The 22,765-nt window shown below is 41.6% G+C and overlaps 1 protein-coding gene across 1 annotated transcript in view; it reads left to right on the top strand.

The window, feature by feature from the left end:
- mlf1 (myeloid leukemia factor 1) overlaps positions 1-22,765 on the top strand; it is a 71,834-nt gene that overhangs the window by 7,728 nt on the left and 41,341 nt on the right. The window contains exon 2 of the mRNA XM_041178034.1: positions 14,760-14,904. Coding sequence (XP_041033968.1) covers positions 14,760-14,904 — 145 coding nt within the window. The remainder of the gene's footprint in view (positions 1-14,759; positions 14,905-22,765) is intronic.

Below are 22,765 nucleotides of genomic sequence, written 5' to 3'. Positions count from 1 at the left end.
TTGTGCCACCACTATCCTATGAAAGAGCAGCCATATCTCATTAACTTTACATTAGATTGCAAGGTTTTCCCAAATTGAATCAAAATTTCGCAGTGTTGTGTGTGTGTGTGTGTGTTTTTTTTTTGTCTTTGTAAAAGCTGCAGTACAGGTATATGAAAAAAATCCAAGCCATATGTTGGTATGAAGATTGGTCACCCAACATTAGTCTTCAAAGGCTATTCATTTTCCTATGGTAGTTGCGCAGAAGTTGTTAGGCATGGCCTTATGCAATTGACATGTCTTATTCTGAAAGGAAAACTTTTGTCAGAGAGAGTGAAGTGACGGTCATGCATTGAATTTTAAAGCCTCTGATTTAAGATTCTGAGTCTACTATTTAGTCGCATGCAGTTTTGGATTTGGGTGTCCCTGCCAAAAGAATCTATCAACATTCATATTGCAAGTCTACAATGTCTAATAGCGAGTGACATGATGTACCGTACAATAAAGGCATACTGCAACATTACTGGAGGTGTGGTACTGTGCCTGGAATGTTGGCAAGGTGTTCAGCTGTGCAGCAAAGCATATTGGGAGAGCAGAGCCTTTAAAAACAACGCAGAGACCAAACAGAGGCGGAGAAGAATTCAATAAGTGGCGTCATATCTAAATCAACACAGAGGGAGGAGCAGCGGAACCCCAGGGTTTTAAGGCAAGTATATAGGGCAAGTATTTATATGCATATAAATGCTAGTGTGTTTCGTATTTTTAGTGAACAATCAATTAGAGAGATAGGACTTAAGGGAGCACAAATGTCAGGGAGGGAGGTAAAAGCAATTAACCTGGCGTCAGCACAAGGGAAAAATTGATTGGTGAGTAGCTGGTAAATTTTTTTCTGTTCAGAGCAAGGCAAGTCTTAAGCTTATTTTTGGCATGTTCAGGTAGTAGTCTTAATAAACTGAGGCATGTAATTTTTTTCCAGTGTTTCGGTGCTCAGTGCAAATTTGTGCCTAGTAAAAGGAAAAGCAATTTTCAACAAACTAAAAGGTAGATTAAAAATAATCAAGGTTAAGAAATGGCAGAGTTGGCTATGTGTCTGAAGTGCGGTGTGTCGGAGTTTGGGAGCAGTGAGAATGTCAGAGTGGAACGCATTTGCAATCTCCATCCTGATATCCATCTGGGTGTGAGATTTGGAGACAGTTTGCACCAGACTTTGGTCACATTTGTGAGGGGGTGCAGGTTCAGAGTAAGGTTGGTTTGACCAATGGTGTGCAGCATAAGAGGGACCCAGGTGAGATGGAGAAGGAGGATTTGCAGAAACTAATTCTATTCAGCAGGTACAATGTATTTGATACCTGTGAGGATAAGGTAAAAACTGTTGAAAGGATAGTCAGAATGTTGACCATGACATCTTAGACCAGGAAGCTGTCCAAAGGAGAGAGGAAGGAAAGCATAATGTGGTAGTTATAGAGGATTCAATAATTAGGGGGACAGATAGCACCCTTTGTAAGCAGGAGAATCTCACATGGTGTGTTGCCTACCTGGTTGGTGCCAGGATAGGTGACATTAAGAAGTAGCTTCTAAACAATGTTAGAGATCAAGGTGGAGAGTCCAGTCATTGTCGCTATATTGGGGGTGACAACATAGGGAGGAGTAAGTAAGAGGTCTTGTTTGGAGAGTAGCAGGAACCAGCAGCTAAATTAATAAATAATACCTCGAGGGTTATAATTTCTGGAGTATTACCTGAACTATTTGCAAATTACCGTGGGGGTGAGCACATGACTGGAGGAGGTGTGCACATGGCTGAAGGAGGTGTTCCATTTCATGGGGCATGAGCGACAGTGCTGGGGACAGGAAGAAACTGTATTGCAGGGACGGGCTCCAACTGAGCTGGGTTGGGACAAGGGTCCGAGTGGAAAGGATAACTCGGACGACCTTAATGAGGGCCCTGATGGAAAAGAAATAGTATAAATAATAACTCAAAAAACAAACAAAAATGGGAAGAGTAGACTTAATGTCAGAAAATGTGTTTTAGGTTAAGAGTTAAAGGGAAACTAAAAGACATAGTTTAACCAAAAAAGAGAAATAAGAAGCATGAGTATAACATTATAGCAGAAGCACTGGTTAGGGTGTGTAGCCCAAATAAGCATTTTTTATACAAATGTATCGCGAATAAGGTCAAATTGGACAAATGTTGACATAAATTCATCCTTGAGGTATGACGTGTTATAATCCCTGTAGAGATTGAAAAAGAGATTTAAATTTCCCAGCAATCAATGGAAGGAATCGCACAAGATTTTTACTGTAAATCAAATCAAAATCAACATAGACTAAACATTATTTAATTGGCAATGAGTACACCAGGCTACAGAAAAGGACTTCCCCACTAACTACTTAATACACCTGAAAATGCTTTATGAACCATCTGTATGTTACGCCATGCTCTTAGCCTTACAAGTTAAGTCCCACGCTCCTGTCAGCTTTTCAGCAGGCTCCCATCTCCCTGCCACACCAGGACGAGTCTTTCTGTGTCCTTTGAAAGTTGCTTCACTCAGTTGTCTGAGTATCCCCAAACTGACTTGCAGCAGCAAACCATATTCCAGCAACCCCTTGGTCTTTAATTCTCTTTTATTCGCATCTCTTTGATCTCTGTGTCTAAGAGTTTGCATCCAGAAAGACCAGCTGCCCCTCTTTTATGTCAAGGTGTGAAAACTGGCTCTTGATTTCCTATAGATTTCAGCCTGGGACCTCTTTCACCATGGCAACCAAATCATATGGGCCTGTCTCTGGGCAGTGGTGAGTATGATCTCACTATCACCCTAATCAGGATAGTCTACTTCACTTTAAATTACACAGCCTTGTACTTGTAACACACAATAACTATAACTGAAATATTTCTGTAAGGCAGTCAGGACTGGAAACTAAATATAGCAGAAAAGACAGTCAAAATGGTAGAGTTGGGGTGGGGGGTGGTGTTGGTGTGGAACTGAATATAGATTCAGCAGGAAAAAAGGCAGACTTGGAAATGGAAAGCAGAAAATTAGCATGAGAGTTTGGAAGGCAGGGCAAACAAGGATTGGAAAATAGAAAAGAAAGAAGTCTGATTGTGCATCATGGTTCATACCTAAACCCAAGGAGTGTAGTGAATAAGGCAGGTGAGCTGAGGACACATTTTTAAGCTGCTGGCTGGGCGTCTAAAATCTGGCTGTCCAAAAACTGAAATGTCTGAAAACCAGACATTTTTGAAAATATTCCATTTTACATTCAATTAAGTGGTATTCAGACTTATTGTTTGAATACTGGGATAATTGGGTTAGGTGCTCATTCTTGGTGGCACGCTGGACTATCTATCGCCTTAGTTGCTTTGTTTACATTAGGGGCAAAATTTTGACATCAGTGTGCAGGGGCAGGCCTGTCACGCAGATGCCTAAAATGACGCATGGCGACGTCAGGCGTGATATTTCGATGGGTGGGCGTGCTATGAGTTCTGAGGCGCACCGGCCATTAATTAACAGGCCACTTAAGGCCCTTGAGGCATTAATATGCTGATTTTTCAGATCCCATGCAATTTTCAGAGCAGGCCGGTTGGCCACATTTTTAAAAATCTCATCCACGGGCGGGATAAGAGGGGTGATTGGGCTCACAAATGCTAGTTGTCAGTCATTTACTTTAGAAACTTACTGCTTCTTGCTTGTGTAAACAGAAGAGCTTCAAATCTCTTCAGAGCAGCTTTTACAGGAATAACAGGCTTCAGGTCAGGACTCTGGAGGAAACATAATTCTTGGGGCCTTGCAGGTTTCAGGCTGTCTTCCCTTATCCTGGGAATGGGGATTGTGCTCTCCACTGGAGTCATCTCCTCTGAGAAGGAAGAGAGGGCCAGAAGGGCGAGGAGGCAGGAGTCCATATTCAATCTCCAGGGGAGCCACCTTTGGGAGGACAGATGCAGGCACAAGGGATGCAGGGACAACAGGAAGTGCAAGGCGGAAAGGGCCGCAGAAGACGCCACTATTTTGCTGCTAGGGTATACAGGCGGCATTGCAGCGACATCAATGTGTCTGAAGTGCAGTGCTGAAGGAGTCTCCATCTTTCGAGGGAGACCGTGATCTCCATCTGTCAGATGATCGGCCCTGAGATTAGCTCTAACTGTGTGGGTGGACAACCCATGCCACTGGCGTTGAAGGTCACAGCTGCCCTCAACTTCTGTGCCTCCGGCTCTTTCCAGAGGTCGGTGGGGTGATCTGTGCAGAGTCTTACAGTCAGCTGTCCACAGCCGTGTCAAGCTCGTGACTGATGCACTGTTCAGGCATGCATTGACTTTCATTCACTACTGCTTGGACGAGGCCAGCCAGACGGAGCGAGCCAGAGACTTCGCAGCAATTGCTGGGTTCCCGTGCGTACAGGGTGCAATTGACTGCACACATGTGGCCATCAAGTCGCCAGCGGGTGAGCCAGGTGCCTTTGTCAACAGGAAGGGCTTCCACTCCTTGAACCTGCAGATAGTGTGTGACCACAGGTTGCAGGTTCTGCAAGTATTAGCAAGGTACCCAGACAATTCCCATGACCTAACATCCTAAGAGACTCCCAAGTTCCAAGGTGCTTCAGTGCTCCAGCCCGGATGGCTGCTGAGTGACAAGGACTATCCCCTCGGAAGATGGCTCATAATGCCCCTCCACCATCCAAGAATAGAGGCTAAGCAGCTGTACAATAGGAGCCACCCTCCACAAGGGCTGCGATAGAGAGAACCATCGATCTTCTCAACATGTGCTTCCGATGCCTGGACTGTTAAGGGGGTGCAATCCCCCCCAGATCGTGTGTCACTGATAGTGGTTGTATGCTGCGCTCTCCACAATCTGGAGCTGGAAAGGGGAGACGCAGTGGAGGAAGAAGATGTAGAAGCAGATGCTCTGGCTGCAGACAATGAGTCCAGGAGTGAGCCCAAGGACGAGCACAGTCAGGAGAACACTGAGGGGTTAGATGCTGACCTGGGCAACCTCCTTGGGGGCAAGGACACCCCGAAGGCTTTGATCCAACGATCCTTCAGCTAGCCTACAACAGATGGACCTCCAACACATGCCAGAGCTGCAGGCTCCATACTCGATACCTGAGAGCAACATCTGCCTGGTTAGGAACATTAACTATGTGCCTTGTCAATAAAGCTCAATGACAAACAAGTCACTCATAATATCATGGGTTCCCATACACATGCAGAAATAATGAAGCACCTAGAGGCTTGTTGAGAACTAAAACATTTAATGATCGCATAATACAAACCAGAAATGAAAGTGCATTAAAAGGTGTTGAGCTGCACACCGAATGAGAAGCAACTAATATGGGGGTAACAGAAATCCATCAGTGGTAAGCCTGTGGTGTGCATCAGGTGATTTACGCTTACGTTTACAGCTGCTACACCTAAATGCTCCCCCCTCGCTGGCACTGGCATTGGAGACAGCCTGCTCGCTCTGCTGTCCTGTTGGCCTTGATGACCTTGGTGGGCATCCTCTGGCCCGTGGAGCCTGTGCTGGCCCTGCCTGGGAGGAAGTGGCCAGTGGCATGGCTGGCATCTTCCCAGTCGCTGCAGCCTCATTGGATCCCATGGTCACTGGCAGAGGAGCTGCTGCCCTCATCTGGAGTGCCCTGAGAGGAGCCCACAGAGACGACGGCACGCTTCGGACCTCCCTACTCACCATTGATGTTTGGGCACCTAGCTGGGATACTGGGTGCCCAGTTCGTCTCCCACGCTGACACTGACCAGCTGAGGTCAGTGCCGCTGTGAGGGCTTGCAGGTCCAAGCACATCCCCAGGAAGCCCTGATTGTTCTCCTGGAGGAGCCTCTCCATGAGAGTCACCACTCTCTCCATGGAGGAGACATTGAGCTTGACCATGAGGGTCATTGCATTGCTGATGTTCTGCATGGACTCCTCCATCACGGAGACCATGGCATGCATTGTCTCATGTATCTCCGCCAGATCCTCTCGCAGACCCTGCTGGATTTCCAGCGTCTGCTGTCTCAGGGAGGACCCCAGAGGCACATCATCAGCCACCGACTGAGCATGTTCCTGGTCCCCAGCAGCCCTCCAAATGCCAGCGAGTGTGAAGTGCCCTCACCACTGTGCCCTGGGACACTAGCTGACGACCCTATCCTCATCGAGGTGCTGGTATCTGAGCTGGTGCCTGCCTAGCTGAGTTGGTGTGACGCTGCTGCGTGTATATCTTCAGGGGCCTCAGGTGTCAGTGACCCTGGAGTTGCCATACACTCACTCCAAGCAGCCAGGGCTGACCCCCTTGCCCAGATAGACAAGGGCAGCAGATGGATGGTTGCCCCACCACCTGGAAGTTCCCCTCCAAGTTATTCAGCATTCTGACTTTGAAATGTTTTGGCATTCCAGCACTGCGCCTAGGTCCAGATCCTGGATGTCGCACCCAAAATAGTACTCTGGGTGTAAGTGTACCACATGGAGTGGATGTAGTAGGCAGTTCAGCACCACCCTCTCAGGGGTAACAAGGCATGGGCAATAAATGCTGGCCCACCCAGCGAAGGCCACATGCCATGAATGAATGCAAAAACAAAATTCCGAGCTTGGGGGCTGGGGAGGGCCAACCTAACTGCTGTGCTAAGCGTTCCATGCCAACATGGTACTCACCTTTCCCAATCGCAAGAGGTTATTGAACCACTTGCGGCACTGCACCCAGGAGCTGACCCCTTCTCTCACCTCCTCCCAGGCACGTTTCGTCATGTGTGTGGGGGGGCGGCATTATGATGTCGTGCTGTGCTACCACCTCCTCGAGGAGGGCAGCAAGGCACTCATCTGAAAATGTCAGGGCACGGTGCCCCGCTGACCTTCTTTCCCGCCTGGCCTGCTCTCTGAGAGCGCCCTCAGACATCCTTCTGTGCGCCATCGTTGGCAGCCTTTGGAAGGTTGCTTGCACCATTTTTAAACAGGCCGCCGGGTCGCCATTGGACCCAGCAGTCACTGGACTCCCGCTGCCGCCCTCCTCTTCCTGCTGTTCTCAAGAGCTGTGATTCATGCTAGGCAGGCCTTAATTGGCCCACCTGGGTAAAATGGCGGCACAGAGCCGATCACGGGTGGTAATTGGCTCCGCACCCATCGCACCTACTCCCAGCCTCCCAACATCGGTAAGATTCAGCACTAGCCTGCTGGTCTGCTTTTATGAAAGAAAACTTATTTATTCTTTTCAAACTTTATATATACATTATATTTTTGTATTTTTTATACTTTATTTCATGTACTCTGATTCATTGAATTTGGCCTAGGATAGGCTACCTGATTTTATTGTCTAAAATCCGAGAGCATTAGAAACTCAGCACTGCCTTTGGTACTGCGGGTGCTAGATTTTGGACATCCAACCTGTATTACTGAAATGGACATAGAAAATGCTGGAAAAACTCAGCAGACCTGACAGCATCTGTGGAGAGAAAAACAAAGCTGATGTTTCAAGTCCTTATGACCCTTCTTTAGAGCTATATTACTGATACATAGCTTAGAAAGGGGCAGGTATGGGAGCTTAGTGTTCCTGGTTAGAGGTTTTTCAGATGAGATAGGGGATTAAAAAGGAAAGTGGGTTGGCAGCAGTTAGAAGGGGTGATATATTTGAGGGTTCATCAAATGAGGCTATATGGGTTGAATGAAGGAACAGAAAAAGGGCAGTCACACTGTTGGGAAAGTGTACTACAGACCTCCTAACAGCCCAAGGGCAGTAGATAGTAGTCAAATTTCTGACACGCAAAACCAATAAGGGAGTGATAGTGGAGGATTTCAATTACCCTAATATTAACTGAGATACAGTCGAGGTAAAAAAAAGTACAGAGGGCACAGAATTCTTCAGTTGCATTCAGGAGAACATATTTAGCCTATATGTGGCAAGCCCAACAGAGTGGGTGTGGTGGATATGGCAATTCTGGCTTCAGTTTTAGGGAATTAATCAAGGATGGCGGAGGAAGGAGCATCAGTGGGAGGAGAGCTTTTGTGGTAGTGATCATTATTCAGTTAGGCTTAGCACAGTCATGGAAAAGGACAAAGATAAAGAAGGGTTAGAAGTTCTAAATTTGGGGAAGGTCAATTTTACTAGGTGTGGAAACAATTTAGCAAAAATGAACTGGAAACAGCTCCTTGAAGGTAAATCAGTTTCAAATCCTTAGGAGCTACACAAAGAGGAGATTCAAGGTGTTCAAGCTAAACATGTTCCCACAAAGGAAAAGGGTGAGTCACATCTAGAGTCTCCTAGAATTTAAGGTGCATAGAGGTGAGGCAAAAAAGGGAAGCTTATATCAGACACCAAGATTAATACTGCAGAAAGCCTGGAAGTATACAGAAAATGTAAGGATGAAATTAGAAGGGAAATTAGGAAAGCTGAGAAATGGCATGAAAAAGTACTGGCAAATAAAATCAAGGAAAATCCAAAGATGGCATGGATAGCTAAAACAATTGAGGACCAGGTTCCAGTGTACAAGCACACATAATGTTGCCCCTAACGCCCCCTATCCTGGGGATATGCAGTACAGCTAGCTTGTGGGTCAATGTTGAGGGAGATAATCCAAGTCCGAACCTGCCCTCATGTGATGTCATAAAAAGCAACAGGATAATTACAGAAAGAGCAGTGCCTTTTAGGGACTAAAAAGGTAACCTCTGTGTGGAGGCAGAGGATGTGGGTAAGGCTTTTAATGAATACTTTAAGGCTGTCTTTATGGAAAAGAGGCCAATAATTATGTCATAATTAAGGAGGAAAAATGTGAACTTTGGACGAGGTAAACATTATAAGAGAGGAAGTATTAAAGGATTTGACTTCTTTGAAAGTAGATAACTTGACGGGCCCAGATGAAGTACCTCCCTGGTTGTTAACAGAAGCAAGGGTAGACATTCTGATGGCTTTGACCATCATTTTAAAGTCTCCCTGGCTGCACGAGCAGTGCCAGAGGATTGGAATTTGGCAACATTGTTGTTTTTAAAAAAGGAGGGAGGGACAATCCAAGTAATTATAAGCCAGAAATTGTTGGGATCAATTCTGAGGGATAGGATAAACCTTTGTTTAGAAAGGCAAAGATTAACAAGGAAAGTCAGTATACAATTCTAGCATAATCTTCCTGCAGTTATATTCTACCACAGCTCGAGTACTGTTTATAGTTCTGGTTACCACGTAGATTTGTTAAGGAAAGGTCATGCCTGAATAACTTGATTGAATTTGTTGAGGTGATAGCATGTATATTTGATGAGGGCAGTGTGTGGATGTGGTCTACATGGCTTTCCGCAAGATTTTTAAAAATATCCCATTGGCAAGCTGTTCAAAAGCATGAAAGCCCTTGAAATCCAAGAGAGAATGGCAAATTGGATCCAAAATTAGTATAGTGGCAGGAAGCAAAAGGTAATGGTTGGTAGGTGTTTTTGTGACTGGAAAGTTATTACCAGTGAGGTCCTGAGGGGCTCAGTACTCAGTTCCTTGTTTTTGATTGTTTATATTAATGATTTGGACTCAAATGTAAGAGCATGATAAAGATATTTGCACTGATAAATTAGGCGTGTGGGTGACAGTGAGGAAGAAATCTTTCAACCTCAGGAAAATTTAGATAGCTGGTCAATTGGATTGCAATCTGGAGAAGTATGAAGTGATGCATTTTGGGATGTATAACAAGGCAAGGGAATACACAATAAATGGGAGGAAATTGAGTGGTGTGGGGGAACAGAGGAGCCTTAGAATGCATGTTCACAGATCCTTAAAGGTATCTGGACAGATTGATAAAGTAGTTATGAAGAAATATGGTATGTTTTCCTGTATTATCCAAGGTATAGAATATAACTGCAGGAAGGTTATGCTAGGATTGTATCCAACACTAGTTAGACCACAGCCCATGTAGTGTTTAAAGTTCTGGTCACCACATTGCAGAAAAGATGTGATTGCACTGAAGAGGGTGCAGAGGAGATTTACAAGGATATTGCAGGATTGGAAATGCTTAGATATGATGAAAGATTGAACTGAATGTGGTTGTTTTTCTCTAGATTGAGGAGGCTAAGGGGTAACTTAATTGAGGCATAAAATATTATGAGGGGCCTAGAGAGAGTAAATAAGGATGACCTACTTACCTTAGCAAAGGGATCAAAAACCTGGGGACATAGATTTAAAGTAATAGCTAGAAGGATTAGCTGGGAGATGACAAAATAGTTTTTTTCACCCTGAGGGTTTTGAAACCTGAAAACCCATTGTCTGAAAGGATGGTAGAGGCAGAATCTCATCACTTAAAAAGTATTTGGATACCGACTTGAAGATTGTTTGGTTGCACAGAACTTGAGTATTGCTGAAAAAGTGACATGTTGAAGCTTTTCACCTTGCCTTCATTAGGACACTTCGTTTTCCACATACAAGGGGAAGGATTCCTTTACATTTGCTAAGTCCATACCGGACTTGCATATCAATAGCAATACTGTGTCCATGTGCTCATTTGACATAGCTAGCCTGTTCACCATTGTTCCACTTAAGGGAGCCATAGATATTTGAGCGGCAGCACTATATCATGGCAATCTAGACCTGCTGCCAATGTGTGAATCAGTATTCATTGAACTTATGAACTCGGCAACTCCTGCAGTTGAGTTCAGTTTTAATGATACCATGTATGCCCAAATAGATAGTGTTGCCATGGGATTGCCTCTAGGTCCCGCTCTCGCAAACACCTTTGTTGGGTACCATGAGAGACGCGTCTTTGGTGGAATGACACCTCACCTCCTGTCCCTCGCATATTTCCGATATTTGGATGATACACTTGCAATATGTAAATCTGCAACTGCATGTAATAATCTCCTTACATGTCTTAATGGGCTCCATCCTGCGCTCAAATTCACCTTTGAAATGAAGCAGTCAAGTGAGCTCCCCTTCCTTGGTGCACTAGTTGAGAAATCTGCCAGGGGGTTCTCTTCAACAGTCTACCACAAGCCTAGCTTAATGGCAATCTTGTAAATAAGGCCTGAGCTATTTGTTCGCCATGCAAGCTTAATTCTGAAATAGGGTGCATTAAAGACATCCTGTGGGATAATGGCTACCCTGATCAGATCGTTTCATACTGCATATCACACAAACTCATGAATGGGCCTAAGGCCATCACTTTCAGCCCTGAAAAGCCCCCAGTCTACCTCAGATTTCCCTGGAAGGGCAAGGAATCTCAGAAATTTGAGCAACAGGTGAAGCTAGCTGTTTCACGCTGCTACTATGCCGTGGCAACATGAGTGGCTTTTGCCACTAACAGGATGCTGCCTTCAAGCCAAAAAGATGTTCTGCTTATCACACAAATGAGTAATGTGGTTAATGGATTTTAGTGCCTCGGCATGTAGGCCATATGTCCCAAAGACTAGCGCCGGATTGTATCAAACAAGGCACAGACTTGCGCTTGCAAAACTCAAAATGCAGCGTCCAACATTAGATGTGATTCTGCGATTGGACAGCATTTGTTAAATATCCTCTGTGCTAAGAATTACGCTGACAACTGACAAGATTGTCAGTCAGGCTCAGTATAGTGCATTTGCCTGTACTGGAAGCTACCTATATTAATACATAATACCCTGTTCTTTGCAAGCAGAAAGAACATGTACACACATTGTGCCTGTTTCAGCTAAACAAAATAAATGGCAGTCATTTGCTGACTCATTGGTCAAGGCATTGCCCTGAGGAATCAGGGTCAAGCTGCCTGGTTCAAATTTCAAACATTGCTTGGCAGTTAACTGTCAGTCACCATCAGTGGTGCATTCTCCATGGCAACACCTCTACCAATCAGAGTTCACTTGGCAACCAGTCTGTTTTCATACAGTATAAATTGTTGTTTTCCCCTTATATTGATATTCTTGTGAAGTGTCCTGATGGGTGCAAGATGAAAAGCTTCGACATGTCCCTTTTTTCAGCAATACTTGAAGATCCATCACCTGAAAGGCTGTCGACCGACTGCATGGAGGTAGGATTAGACTGGGTAGCTCTTCCTCGACTGGTATAAGCAGGATTGTAAGAAGTTCAGAGACCAGACAATAAATTACAGAAATGGAGACACTTGATGCAGTGGTGCAAGATCAATTTATTAAGCAACTAAAATTATACTTAACAAACAAAGACTAAAGGTATCCTTGTTCAGATGTTTGTTGCTTCCCACCTACCATAGTGGCTACAGATGGCTCGTAACTCTGTTTTCCTTTCTCTCTTCAAATCTGCAACAAATTTCCTGTGCTGTTGTGTTCTGATCGTGTTATCTGTCTGTCAATTAACTCATCAACTGTGATTACGACCCTTGGTCACAACCTGCAGTGTAGATCCAAACAGCATATCCTTAATGCACGAACAATCCATCCATACGCCCGGTTCTGATTAACTCGGGCCATGCAGGCAGCACTCAGTCGAACACACATCTAAAATTACTAATAATGAGAATGAGGGACTCTAATTATCTTATGATAGACTGTGATGATAATAGTGGAAAGGGCAGAGAGGTAGAAGAGTTTCTGAAGTGTGTTGAGGAGAATTTTTTTGGCCAGTATATTTCTGGTCCTACTAGAAGGAGATATTGTTGTGTCTGGTTCTGCAGAATGTGGGTCAAGTGTAAGTAGGAGAATATTTATGGAACAGTGGTCACAGGATGATAAATTTTAGATTAGCTTTGGAAAAGAACAAGGAGCAATCGGGAACAAAAATGCTTAATTGGAGGAAGGCCAGTTTCATTGGGGCTTTGGATTGGAGGAAGGTCTGCAGTGGGGTTCCTGAGGGGTAAATGTGTACATATATTAATGATTCAGACTTGGGTATACAGGGCACAATTTCAAAATTTACAGATGACAAAAAACATGAAAATATTCTGAAGAGGATAGAGATAGACTTCAAGAGAATGTGGTGGAATATTGGACATGTGGTAGATGAAATTCAATGCAGAGAAGTGTCGAGTGACACACTTTGGTAGGAAGGATGAGGAGAGTCAATATATACTAAAGGACATAATTCAAAAGGCTCTGCAGGAACAGAGAGACCCTGGGGGTTATGTGTGTAAATTGTTGGAGATAGCAGAGAGTTAAGAATTAATAAGATGTACAGGATGCAGATCTTTATGAATAGATGCATAGAATATAAAAGTAAGGGAATTCAGGAACTCCAGTTATGAAGCTAGATTGGAGAAGTTGAGACTCTTTTCCTTGGAGAAGAGATTGCTGAGTGGAAAACATTTGCTAAATATCACTTCTCTGGCGATTGTAATTTTCCTGAGTTCCTCCCTACCTTCCATTACCTGATTTACAGCCATTTCTGAGTTTTATTCATATCCTCTGTAGTGAAAACTGATGCAAAATACCTGTTCAATTCATCTGCCATCTCCTTACTTTCCATTATTAATTCCCCAGATTCACTTTCTATATGATCAACGTTCACTTTGTTAACTCTTTTCTTATTTAAATGTCTATAGAAACTCTTACTATCCATCTTTATATTTCCAGCTAGCTTTCTCTCGTACTGTAATTTTTCCCTCGTTAATTTTTTGTCATTTGCTATTCTTCTGCCCAATTTTATGACCTGCCACCCATCTTTATGCAATTATATGCTCTTTCTTTAAGTTTGACGCTGTCTTTGACTTCTTTAGTTATGAACATGAACTCTTCATCTAGGCTACCTTTACCCATCTGATTTCTCCAGTTTACCTGTAGATTAAAATTCCCCATGATTATCGCTGTACCTTTCTGACAAGCTCCCATTATCTCTTCCTTTATACTCTGCCCTACTGTGCAGTTCCAGTTAGGAGACCTGCACACCACTCCCACAAGTGAATTGATTGTTTATCATCTCAACCTCAGACATGGAGTGGAGTTTTGATGCAGCTTCTGAAGAACTTTAAATTTTTTTCTATCTTAAAGTTGCTACATCAATGCAACTTGTTGTAATGTTGCTGATGGTGTTTGGACACAAAATGGTAGAGATAACTTCGAGGAGACTGGGGGAAAATTGGAGATTTTTCTATCTTTTAAGTAAGTGAACTGATGACCTGGCAAGGCATGCTGTGCAATCACAAAATGTTCAAACCTAATATTCCTAGCATACTGGCTTCCTATTGTGCATGCAAACCTCCCTTTCCCATGGACCTATTGTCATGCACAGTCCAGTATTACTTTAATTTAAGAGCACAGTGGTATCTGTCCTTCATATAGTTGCAGGTTTTCATGAGATTCAACTTGGGCAAGAACATACATGTTTTTAGATTTAAGTTAAAGAAAAATAAAAAGCTAGCAATTAATTTAAAATGAGAGATAAGCATTTTCTTTGTTCTTTAATCCAAGTTGAAATTATCATGTAGATCAATTTAAGCATGGTCATCATCAAATTCAAGACCTTATAACTAAATTGGTTGGAACTGAATTTCAGCTGCATTATTTATGATGATATGTTTCTTTTAAACAGATTGTGGCAGTGAAATTGGTCTTTGTCAGCAGCACGAAACTGGCTCAGTCATTCAGCAGCTGACTTTTCACCCTGCTAGTTTTTTAATTTTCCATTGGTTTTTCATGCAAACCAAATAAAAAGCACACAGAAACTGGATAAACAGTGTTCAAAAAAGGTTTGAACTATTGTCTGTGAACTTTATTGGAAGAAAGATTGTGCACCATGAAAAAATTGGCTGTTGATTTGCTACGAGCTTGTTTTATGTTGCTGGTATAGACCAGTTGCACTCCTCTGTCTTTGCTTTACATAACCTCATTCAATATTTCATGTCAGTTATTATAATTTAAAACAGTTTGTTTCCTCCCCCGAACCCCCCCACATTTTAGGGAACCTTTCCATTCTCACCATGAACGGCTCCGTCAGATGATGGCCAATGTCCCAAGTTTTATGGGACAGGACTTCATGACAAATATGTCAGCTGGCAGAAACCCTGAACGGAGATCCTCATGCCAACAAGCAACAATAAATGAGGTATTCAACTTAATATTTCCTTAGTCTAGTTGAAATACAAGGGTTTTGGATTTCAGGGAAATGATATTCATGACTTTAGCCTTAAATATCCATTAAAAAAAACATTTTGTTTTGGCATTGCCATAATAATTTAATATGTTAAAACAAAAACTTATTAAGTTGAACTGTGAACGTGGAAGCGTAAGAAATATTTGTTTAATGGATCATACATATTCTAATTAAATTGTTGTTGCTGAAATCGATCCAGCTTAAAGATGTTTAAAATTCTTTTTTGTGCTGTCTTCATATCAGCAAGGCTGAGCCTCCAGACCTTGGCTGAAAGTAACTAGCAGGTTGCAGTTTTAACACCCTTATTGACACCTTGTATAAATGGACCTTTATTCATATGCAAGCCTAGATGGTATTTGGTTAGCATTGATTCCTTCACAGTCCGTGTGATATGTATTATCCACTCCTCACTCATATTGCTCATTTACATCCTGCTCTTTGGTGATTTGATCCACACCGTGCTGTCAGGAAGGTATAAATAATTCTCATAATGTTATTGGAATTTATTGTAGAGTAAAAGTGGGATCTGTGTCTATGGGTTTGTCTGTATGTGACTTAATTGAATTAAAGGCAGCTGGTCTGAAGGCTTTGATGTATTAGACAATCTAGGTTTGAAATGTTAAGTTGGTAAACATAGGGGTAAAGGGAGCTGGGAGTTAGATTAATTAGGGGGTGTAGAAGTTATCATAGTAGTAATTTATAGATCTATTAATGTATTTAAAATCATTTCTTCTATTAATAAAGGTTTAATTTAGTTTTATAAGACTTGATGGTCTTATTACTACTGAACTGAAGTGGGGAGATGTTTACATTTGTACAAGCTCTTCAAAATTTTGAGGAAAGAGATGTGGAAACATTCTTTATTTCATCTGAGAAGATAGCTAAACAGTTGAATGGCCACAGGAAAACTGGACATTGTCGTTACAATCTAAATTGGTGGGTAGAGCACATGGGGGAGAATTTTCTCCCCTTTGGAGGGTCGGGCAGGAGCGGGCGGGTGCACAGCCGATCGCTACCCACTATCGGCTGTGTGCCACCATTTTACGTGGGCGGGCCAATTAAGGCCCACCCAGCGTGACAGGCACCCGGAAGCACTGACTGCTCCCTGGTGAGCTAATTTGGGGCCTGCACGTTTTCACACATGCGCGCGAAAGAGCTGCCTGAGGGAGATTAGTTTGAATTTGAAAATTTTAAATAAAGAAGAAAGGAATTTTAAGACCTTGAGGTTGGACGGGCAATTCCGTTAATTAGTTAATTAATAGGCCTTTGACAGGTTGGCGGGTGTGCAGCCGACTCTGTTGTGTGCCTGCTGAACTGAGGATCAGAATGACACGCGGTGACATCAGGGTGCACGCCTGACATCACTGTGTGTCATTTTACACATCAGCAGGGTCTACCTCTGCACACCGACCCGAAGATTCTGGCCATGAGGTTTATGCTTCACTGTCAGAAGAAATATCAGTGAACTATGATGTGAAAAAACAGGCTATTTTGAGTGCATATGAGTTGCTTCCTGAGGTATACAGGCAGAAACTTAGGAATTTGAGAAAACAGTCTGGGCAAACTTATACTGAGTTTGAAAAAGTAAAACAAAGTAATTTTGACTGGTGGATACAGGCATTTAAAGATGAAGGCAACATATGCAGCTCTTAGGTAATTCTTCTGGAAAAATTTAAAGATTCAGTTCCTTCGGTAGTGAGAACTCATGTGGAGGAACAGAAGGTTCAAACGGTAAGACAAGCAGCAGAGATAGCTGATGATTATGAGTTAGTTCATAGAGCTGAACCTTTTTTCATCACCCTTTAAAATGAGAAAAAGATAGAAAGTTTGAAGGTGAGAGGAAGGTGGGTCGTCAGGAAAGAGGAGTAGGTGGAAATTTGCAGGAAGTTTTTTCTCAGAATAAAAAGGAGCTAAGGGTGGCAGTGACTTTCGAAGATTGAGGTGTTTTCATTGTAATAAAGTTGGACATAGGAAATCTGTGTGTTGCAGATTGCAGGGAAAATCTGTAGGAATTATAGGGGTGCAGAATAGTTCTGGAAGTAAGAGTACTATGGGTTCTGAGGTTCAGGCACAGGAAAAACCAGTTGTTTGTGGTACAGGTGAAACAGGAAGAATCCATGATAGGTAAAGAAGTGGGAGTGTATTCGCAATTTACCCAAGAGAATTCTGAGGAGCAAGTTGCAGAAATATTTAAAGATTTTGTATGTGAAGGGAAAGCCTTTCCATGTGTACAGGGTGGAGTAGTTAAAGATGTTAAAATTTTAAGAGATGAGGGGTTAGTTAATCTTTAATGCTGTGGGATAGTGACATTTGTTGTTCAGAAGGAGTATCACAGGAACAGATGATAATAAATGGGGTTCCTGGAGATGGTGAACCTATTCAATTGTGGAAGGTAAACTTTAGGGCAAGTGGAAAACAGGTGAGGTGATTGTTGGAATAGTGGAAAAATTGCCCCTTGCATGTGAGTTGGCTAGGGAACATTTAAAGATATCGCAGCAAGTGATGAAAATGAAAGCAGACAGGAAAGCTACGGCTCGTAGTTTTGTTGCTGGCGAGAAGGTGCTAGTTCTGTTCCCAGTACTTGGTGACTCATTAAAGGCAAGGTTTAATGGGCCTTACAGGATTGAAAAGTAGCTGGGTGAAGTAAATTATTTAGTAAGTATTCCAGGTAGAAAAAAGAAGCAGAGTGTGTCATGTAAATATGCTTAAAAAGTACTTTGACAGGGAAGAGGACCAAAAGGAGGTATTAGTGGTGGTAGATAATGAGAAAGAAGTAGAAATGTAGGATTCTAAAATTGATTTTCCTCCAAACAAACTGGATAATGAGGGAGTACTTGAAAATTTAAATGTAATATTGAGTTACCTTCCAGACAAGTGTCAAAGTGATTTGGAGAACCTATTGCAGTCACACAAATCTATTTGTGGAAGTAAGTTGGGGAGGGCAAATTTAACTGTACATGATGTGTCTGTAAAAGTTTCACCTTCGCTAAGGCAACATCCTGATAGATTAAATCCAGCAAAGTTATCACAAGTACAGAAAGAGATTGAATTCATGCTTCAAAATGGTATCACTGAGTCTAGTTACAGTAACTGGAGTTCGCCTATTGTGCTGGTACCGAAACCAGCTGGGATACATAGTGTGTGTGTGGACCATTGAAAGGTGAATGCAGTGACAAAAGTGGATTCATATCCTATACCACTGTTGGAAGGTTGTATTGAGAAAGTGGGACGATCAAAGTTTATCACAAAAATTGACTTTCTGAAAGTATATTGGCAAGTACCTTTATCAGAGACAGCAAAGGAGATATCAGCTTTTATGACGCCAGCTGGACTATATCAGTTTAAAGTCATGCCGTTTGGTATGAAAAATGCACCTGCAAAATTTCCAAGACTGACAAACAAAGTAATTGCAGATCTGGGCAATTGTGCTGTTTATATTGACAACTTGATAGTTTTCTATCAGACATGGCAGGAGCATTTACAACATCTGGAAGAATTATTTACTTGGTTACAGGAAGCTAATTTGGTGATGAACTTTATTTAAAGTGAATTTGCAGAAGCGGCAAGTTAAGCCATACCATTGGACATGGTAAGGTGGCTCCAAGAGATATGAAAGTCAAGGCTATTGTGGATTTCCCTGTGCCTACAACAAAACGAGATGTTTTGAGATTTCTGGTAATGAGTGGGTTTTATCGGAAATTTGTACCACATTTTAGCGGTGTGTTTGATCCATTGACTGAACTGTTAAAAAAAGAACAGGAAGCTTTAATGGACACAGGAATGTCAGAAGGCATTTGACAGTTGGAAAACTGTGTTGGCTACGACACCAGCTTTGGCCATACCCAATTATGCCAAGCAATTTAAGTTGGCCATTGACGCAAGTGATATTGGCATTGGGCCCATACTGTCACAAGATGATGACGCTGGAATTGAACAACCGATAGGATATTTTTCACGGAATTTGAATGTACAGTAGAGAAGATATTCAAAGATCGAAAAGGGTTTGGTGTTAGCAGTGCAGCATTTTGAGATTTATATTGCAAACAATTCATCAGAAACAATTGTTTATACAGATCACAATCCTTTAAAGTCTCTGGACAAATTTCAATACAAAAATGGAAGGCTATTCAGATGGAGTTTATTCCTGCAACCATTTGATCTAGAGATACATGTAGTGGAACAAGAAAATCAGATTGCAGATGTATTGTCAAGAGTTTGAAGCTTAAAGTGAAAATTGGACATTTAAAACCTGGACACTGGATTAGAATGATTTCTGTTGATACCAATGACTTTTGTATATATTTTTATGTTAATGCACACATCTGGTAATGTAATAGTGTAACAAGTTTAGGAGGTAATGTAAGATAAGTTCAGAAAATGAAGCTGTCTTTTTAAATTATAAAGAGTATTTTTTTATAAGGAGGGGGATGTCACGAAGTTATATTAATTCTCATAATGTTATTGGAATTTATTGTAGAGTAATAGTTGGGTCTGTGTCTATGGGTCTATGTCTGTGTGTGGATGTGTGTGTCATAATTGAATTAAAGGCAGCTGGTCTGAAGGCTTTGTTATATTAGAAGATAAGCTGGGTTTGAAATGTTAAGTAGTAAACATAGGGGTAAAGGGAACATTTACATTTTTAAATAAACCAGGCTGGATTGATTTCAAAGGAAGGGGTGAAATGTGTCACCTAGTCAGGAGAAGTTAAGAAACAGTATGTTTATTTTTCTCAAAGATTACTGTTAAAATTTGTACTATGAGAGATTTTTATTATTAGACAGAAAAAACCCAAAGACATAGTGAAACAATGGGCCTTTGCATTCAAAGGGGAAAATATGTATCAAGGAGTGAAGGCTGTATGTAAGGATTAGCATTCTAAGATCTAACAAGTGAGAAACCCTCCAGCATCTAAGCTTCAAGTTGCTGTCTGCAAAGAACTGATGTTAAGTAAACTCACTTTGAATTGGATTGTTCGGGCTATCATGTTTCTTTGCCTGGGTCTTTTAAAATTTGTGTGTCTTACTGTTGCCTTAACGAAAGTGTAACTGGGAGTTAGATTAATTTGGTGATTTTGAAGGTATATTAGTAATTTGTAGATCTATGTATTTAAAATAATTTCTTCTATTAATAAAGGTTTAATTTAGTTATGTAAGAAACCTATAAGACTTGGTGGTCTTATACTGAATTCAAGGCATGCACCTCAAAATTTATACAAATTGCAAAACAAGTTATGGCAGTTGTTTCAAGTTTCCCTCTGGGATTTGAGCAGCTCAGCATTTACCATCAGCTGTGCTATAACAGTTCATGTAAGAACTCAGATAGCTAGGTGGTGAAGGGACAATTGATACCATGACAGATGAGTCTCCAAATTATACCCACCATCTGAATACAGTTAACGCCCAATTGATTTACAATTAACAGATTACCTTATCCCTCTAAATGAAATCAAAATTAGACTTCAAATTAGATTTCAGAAGAAAATTAAAGACATCCACACACTGTAGAAAGTGTTACATTGTGAGACAGCCCTCCCCCAGCACCCTCAAAATGTCTTCTTTTAGTTCTTTTACTTTTTGTAGTAAAATAACCCTGACAGTTGATAGCTTGAATCTACCCACTTACTTTAGAGAATTCTTTTCACCACACACCCCAGCCTCCATTGCTGCCGCACCATTTGTTGCGAACCATCAAGGCCAACATGTAACCTTTTCTCATTCACACTTTTGCTCATGTACAAGATCCCATAATGAAAGGTTATCTTTGTAACGTTCAATGGATCTACTATCTTCAGCAACCCCATTGTACAGAATCTCACTCAAATAGAATAGAACCCAATTCTTGCTGCCTTCACAAGTGTACATGATTCAGCAGTCAACCCTTTTTGTTCTATTAACTTGCCTATCTAAAGGATAACATTTTCCATTCTTGCCCATAAGAACTGCTCTGAAACCAGCTGCCCTAGAATATCCATCTGGAAGGTTAGCATGAGGAGCATCACTGGGTCACCTGAGAACTTTTCAAACATTAAATCCTTCACCTTGGAATGTTTCAAAGTAGTAGTTAACTCCAACACATCAAAACTAGCATATGATCTAGTCTGAATGCATAAGCAGTTCTACTGACCAATCAAGCTTTGCTATTGCTTTGTCTCTTTTGATATAAGATAACTCTCCTGTAATGGCATAATATGATTAACTGGGGCGGGGGGTAACACACACTGTATGGGATTGTTGATTTAAAGTTATACTAGAACTACAATGCTAAATATCTAAACCAATATATTGAAAAGCCCCATGTGCCTGACTCCTAATTTTAAATTCTACTCTAATCTTACTAATAAACACACTTCTGAATTTTTGCAGTACCACTCCGTAAGAATTCAGTAATATGTATCCTGAAAATGCCTGAATGTTTTCCTTTACCCATACAACATTGTGGGATCTGCTTTCAGTTAAACACAATTTATTTTCAGTAAAACAGATAGATGTGACCAAAAAATATACCCTGGAAGCATCATTCAGACCACAGCTTCATTTGTTTAATTTCCGTAGTTTTCCTTCTGCATCTGCAGCTTCTTCAAACAGTTTCAGAAACATTTCTCTCTGAAAAGAATTATACTGTAGAAATGCAGCTATTACGCCAATTGACCTACACTTCCATGTAAACGTGGTCAAAAGAACTAAAACGATGTTTAAGATTACTTGTTGGGGAAAATCCACTATAATGTCAGAACCACGCAGTCACTTTTCAAAACCTAACATGCCTTCACCACTGATACCATTCTTACTTCTTGGCCATCAACTCAGGCTGAACAGGATTGCATCATGTTTGACCTAAATTTCTGACCTTATCTTCGTTCCATCACAAAGACCACCTATTTCCACCTCTAGATCATAACTGGCCCCAGTCCCTATGCTGCTGAATCCTTCATTTGCCTTCTCATCCCTAGCACCACAACATACCTCACTGAACTTCAGCTCCATCACAATTTTACTTCCCTTATCCTATCACACATGAGGTTTTCTTCACACCTCCCACTGTGCTTGCTGACCTATTTGTCCTCAAATACTTCAGATTTAAAATTCTCATCCATCTGTTCAATTCTTTCCATAATTTGACTCTTCCATGTTCCCATACCTCTGAGCGTTCCTTTGACTCCACAGTACCCCAATAGGCTGGTTGATGTCTGTTTCCCTCCCCACTGCTGCAGCATCCTCTTCTGGCACTTTTCCTTTGGCCACTTCCAACAAGGCAAGTGGCCAGATATTTACTTGTTTGAATGGGTATGCTGCTTGTAAAGACACAACAGAAACTAGGTCGCAATGGATTAATAGTAATGAAACACAATGGATGACAATGAATTTCTACCCCAAGGTTTACAGTTTACCTCAAACTGTTGACAGTTGAAGAAGTATTACTGGATGCATTTGGAGATATGATGTGAAATAAAGCAGCATATAAGATACCAGCTGATGTTCAGGAAACAAATGCTGCACCAGCTCTAGCTTTCTTCTTTTCTGTGTTGACAAAATGATTTGAAGCTGCCTGATTTAACAGCTGATCTGGAATTAAATAAGCCAAGAAGATATATTGGTACCTATAATCTCCACAAATAGTTGAAACAGTTTCTTCAGTTCTGTTTATTATGTTTAGGTCTACCACTATTCTCATTTCATGTCTAGCATTTATAATGAGAGTAGGTAGCAGTTCTAGCAAATAGTTGAGTACATTTTATAAAATGGTGCTAACACGCTTGATATCTCCAACATCTGTTGAACCTAATATATCACAACTATTTTTATCTTTCGTAACC

The sequence above is a fragment of the Carcharodon carcharias genome, chromosome 2 (assembly GCF_017639515.1).
Source record: "Carcharodon carcharias isolate sCarCar2 chromosome 2, sCarCar2.pri, whole genome shotgun sequence".
Classification (NCBI taxonomy): Eukaryota; Metazoa; Chordata; class Chondrichthyes; order Lamniformes; family Lamnidae; genus Carcharodon; species Carcharodon carcharias.
This window is presented reverse-complemented; position numbering and strand designations above follow the sequence as displayed.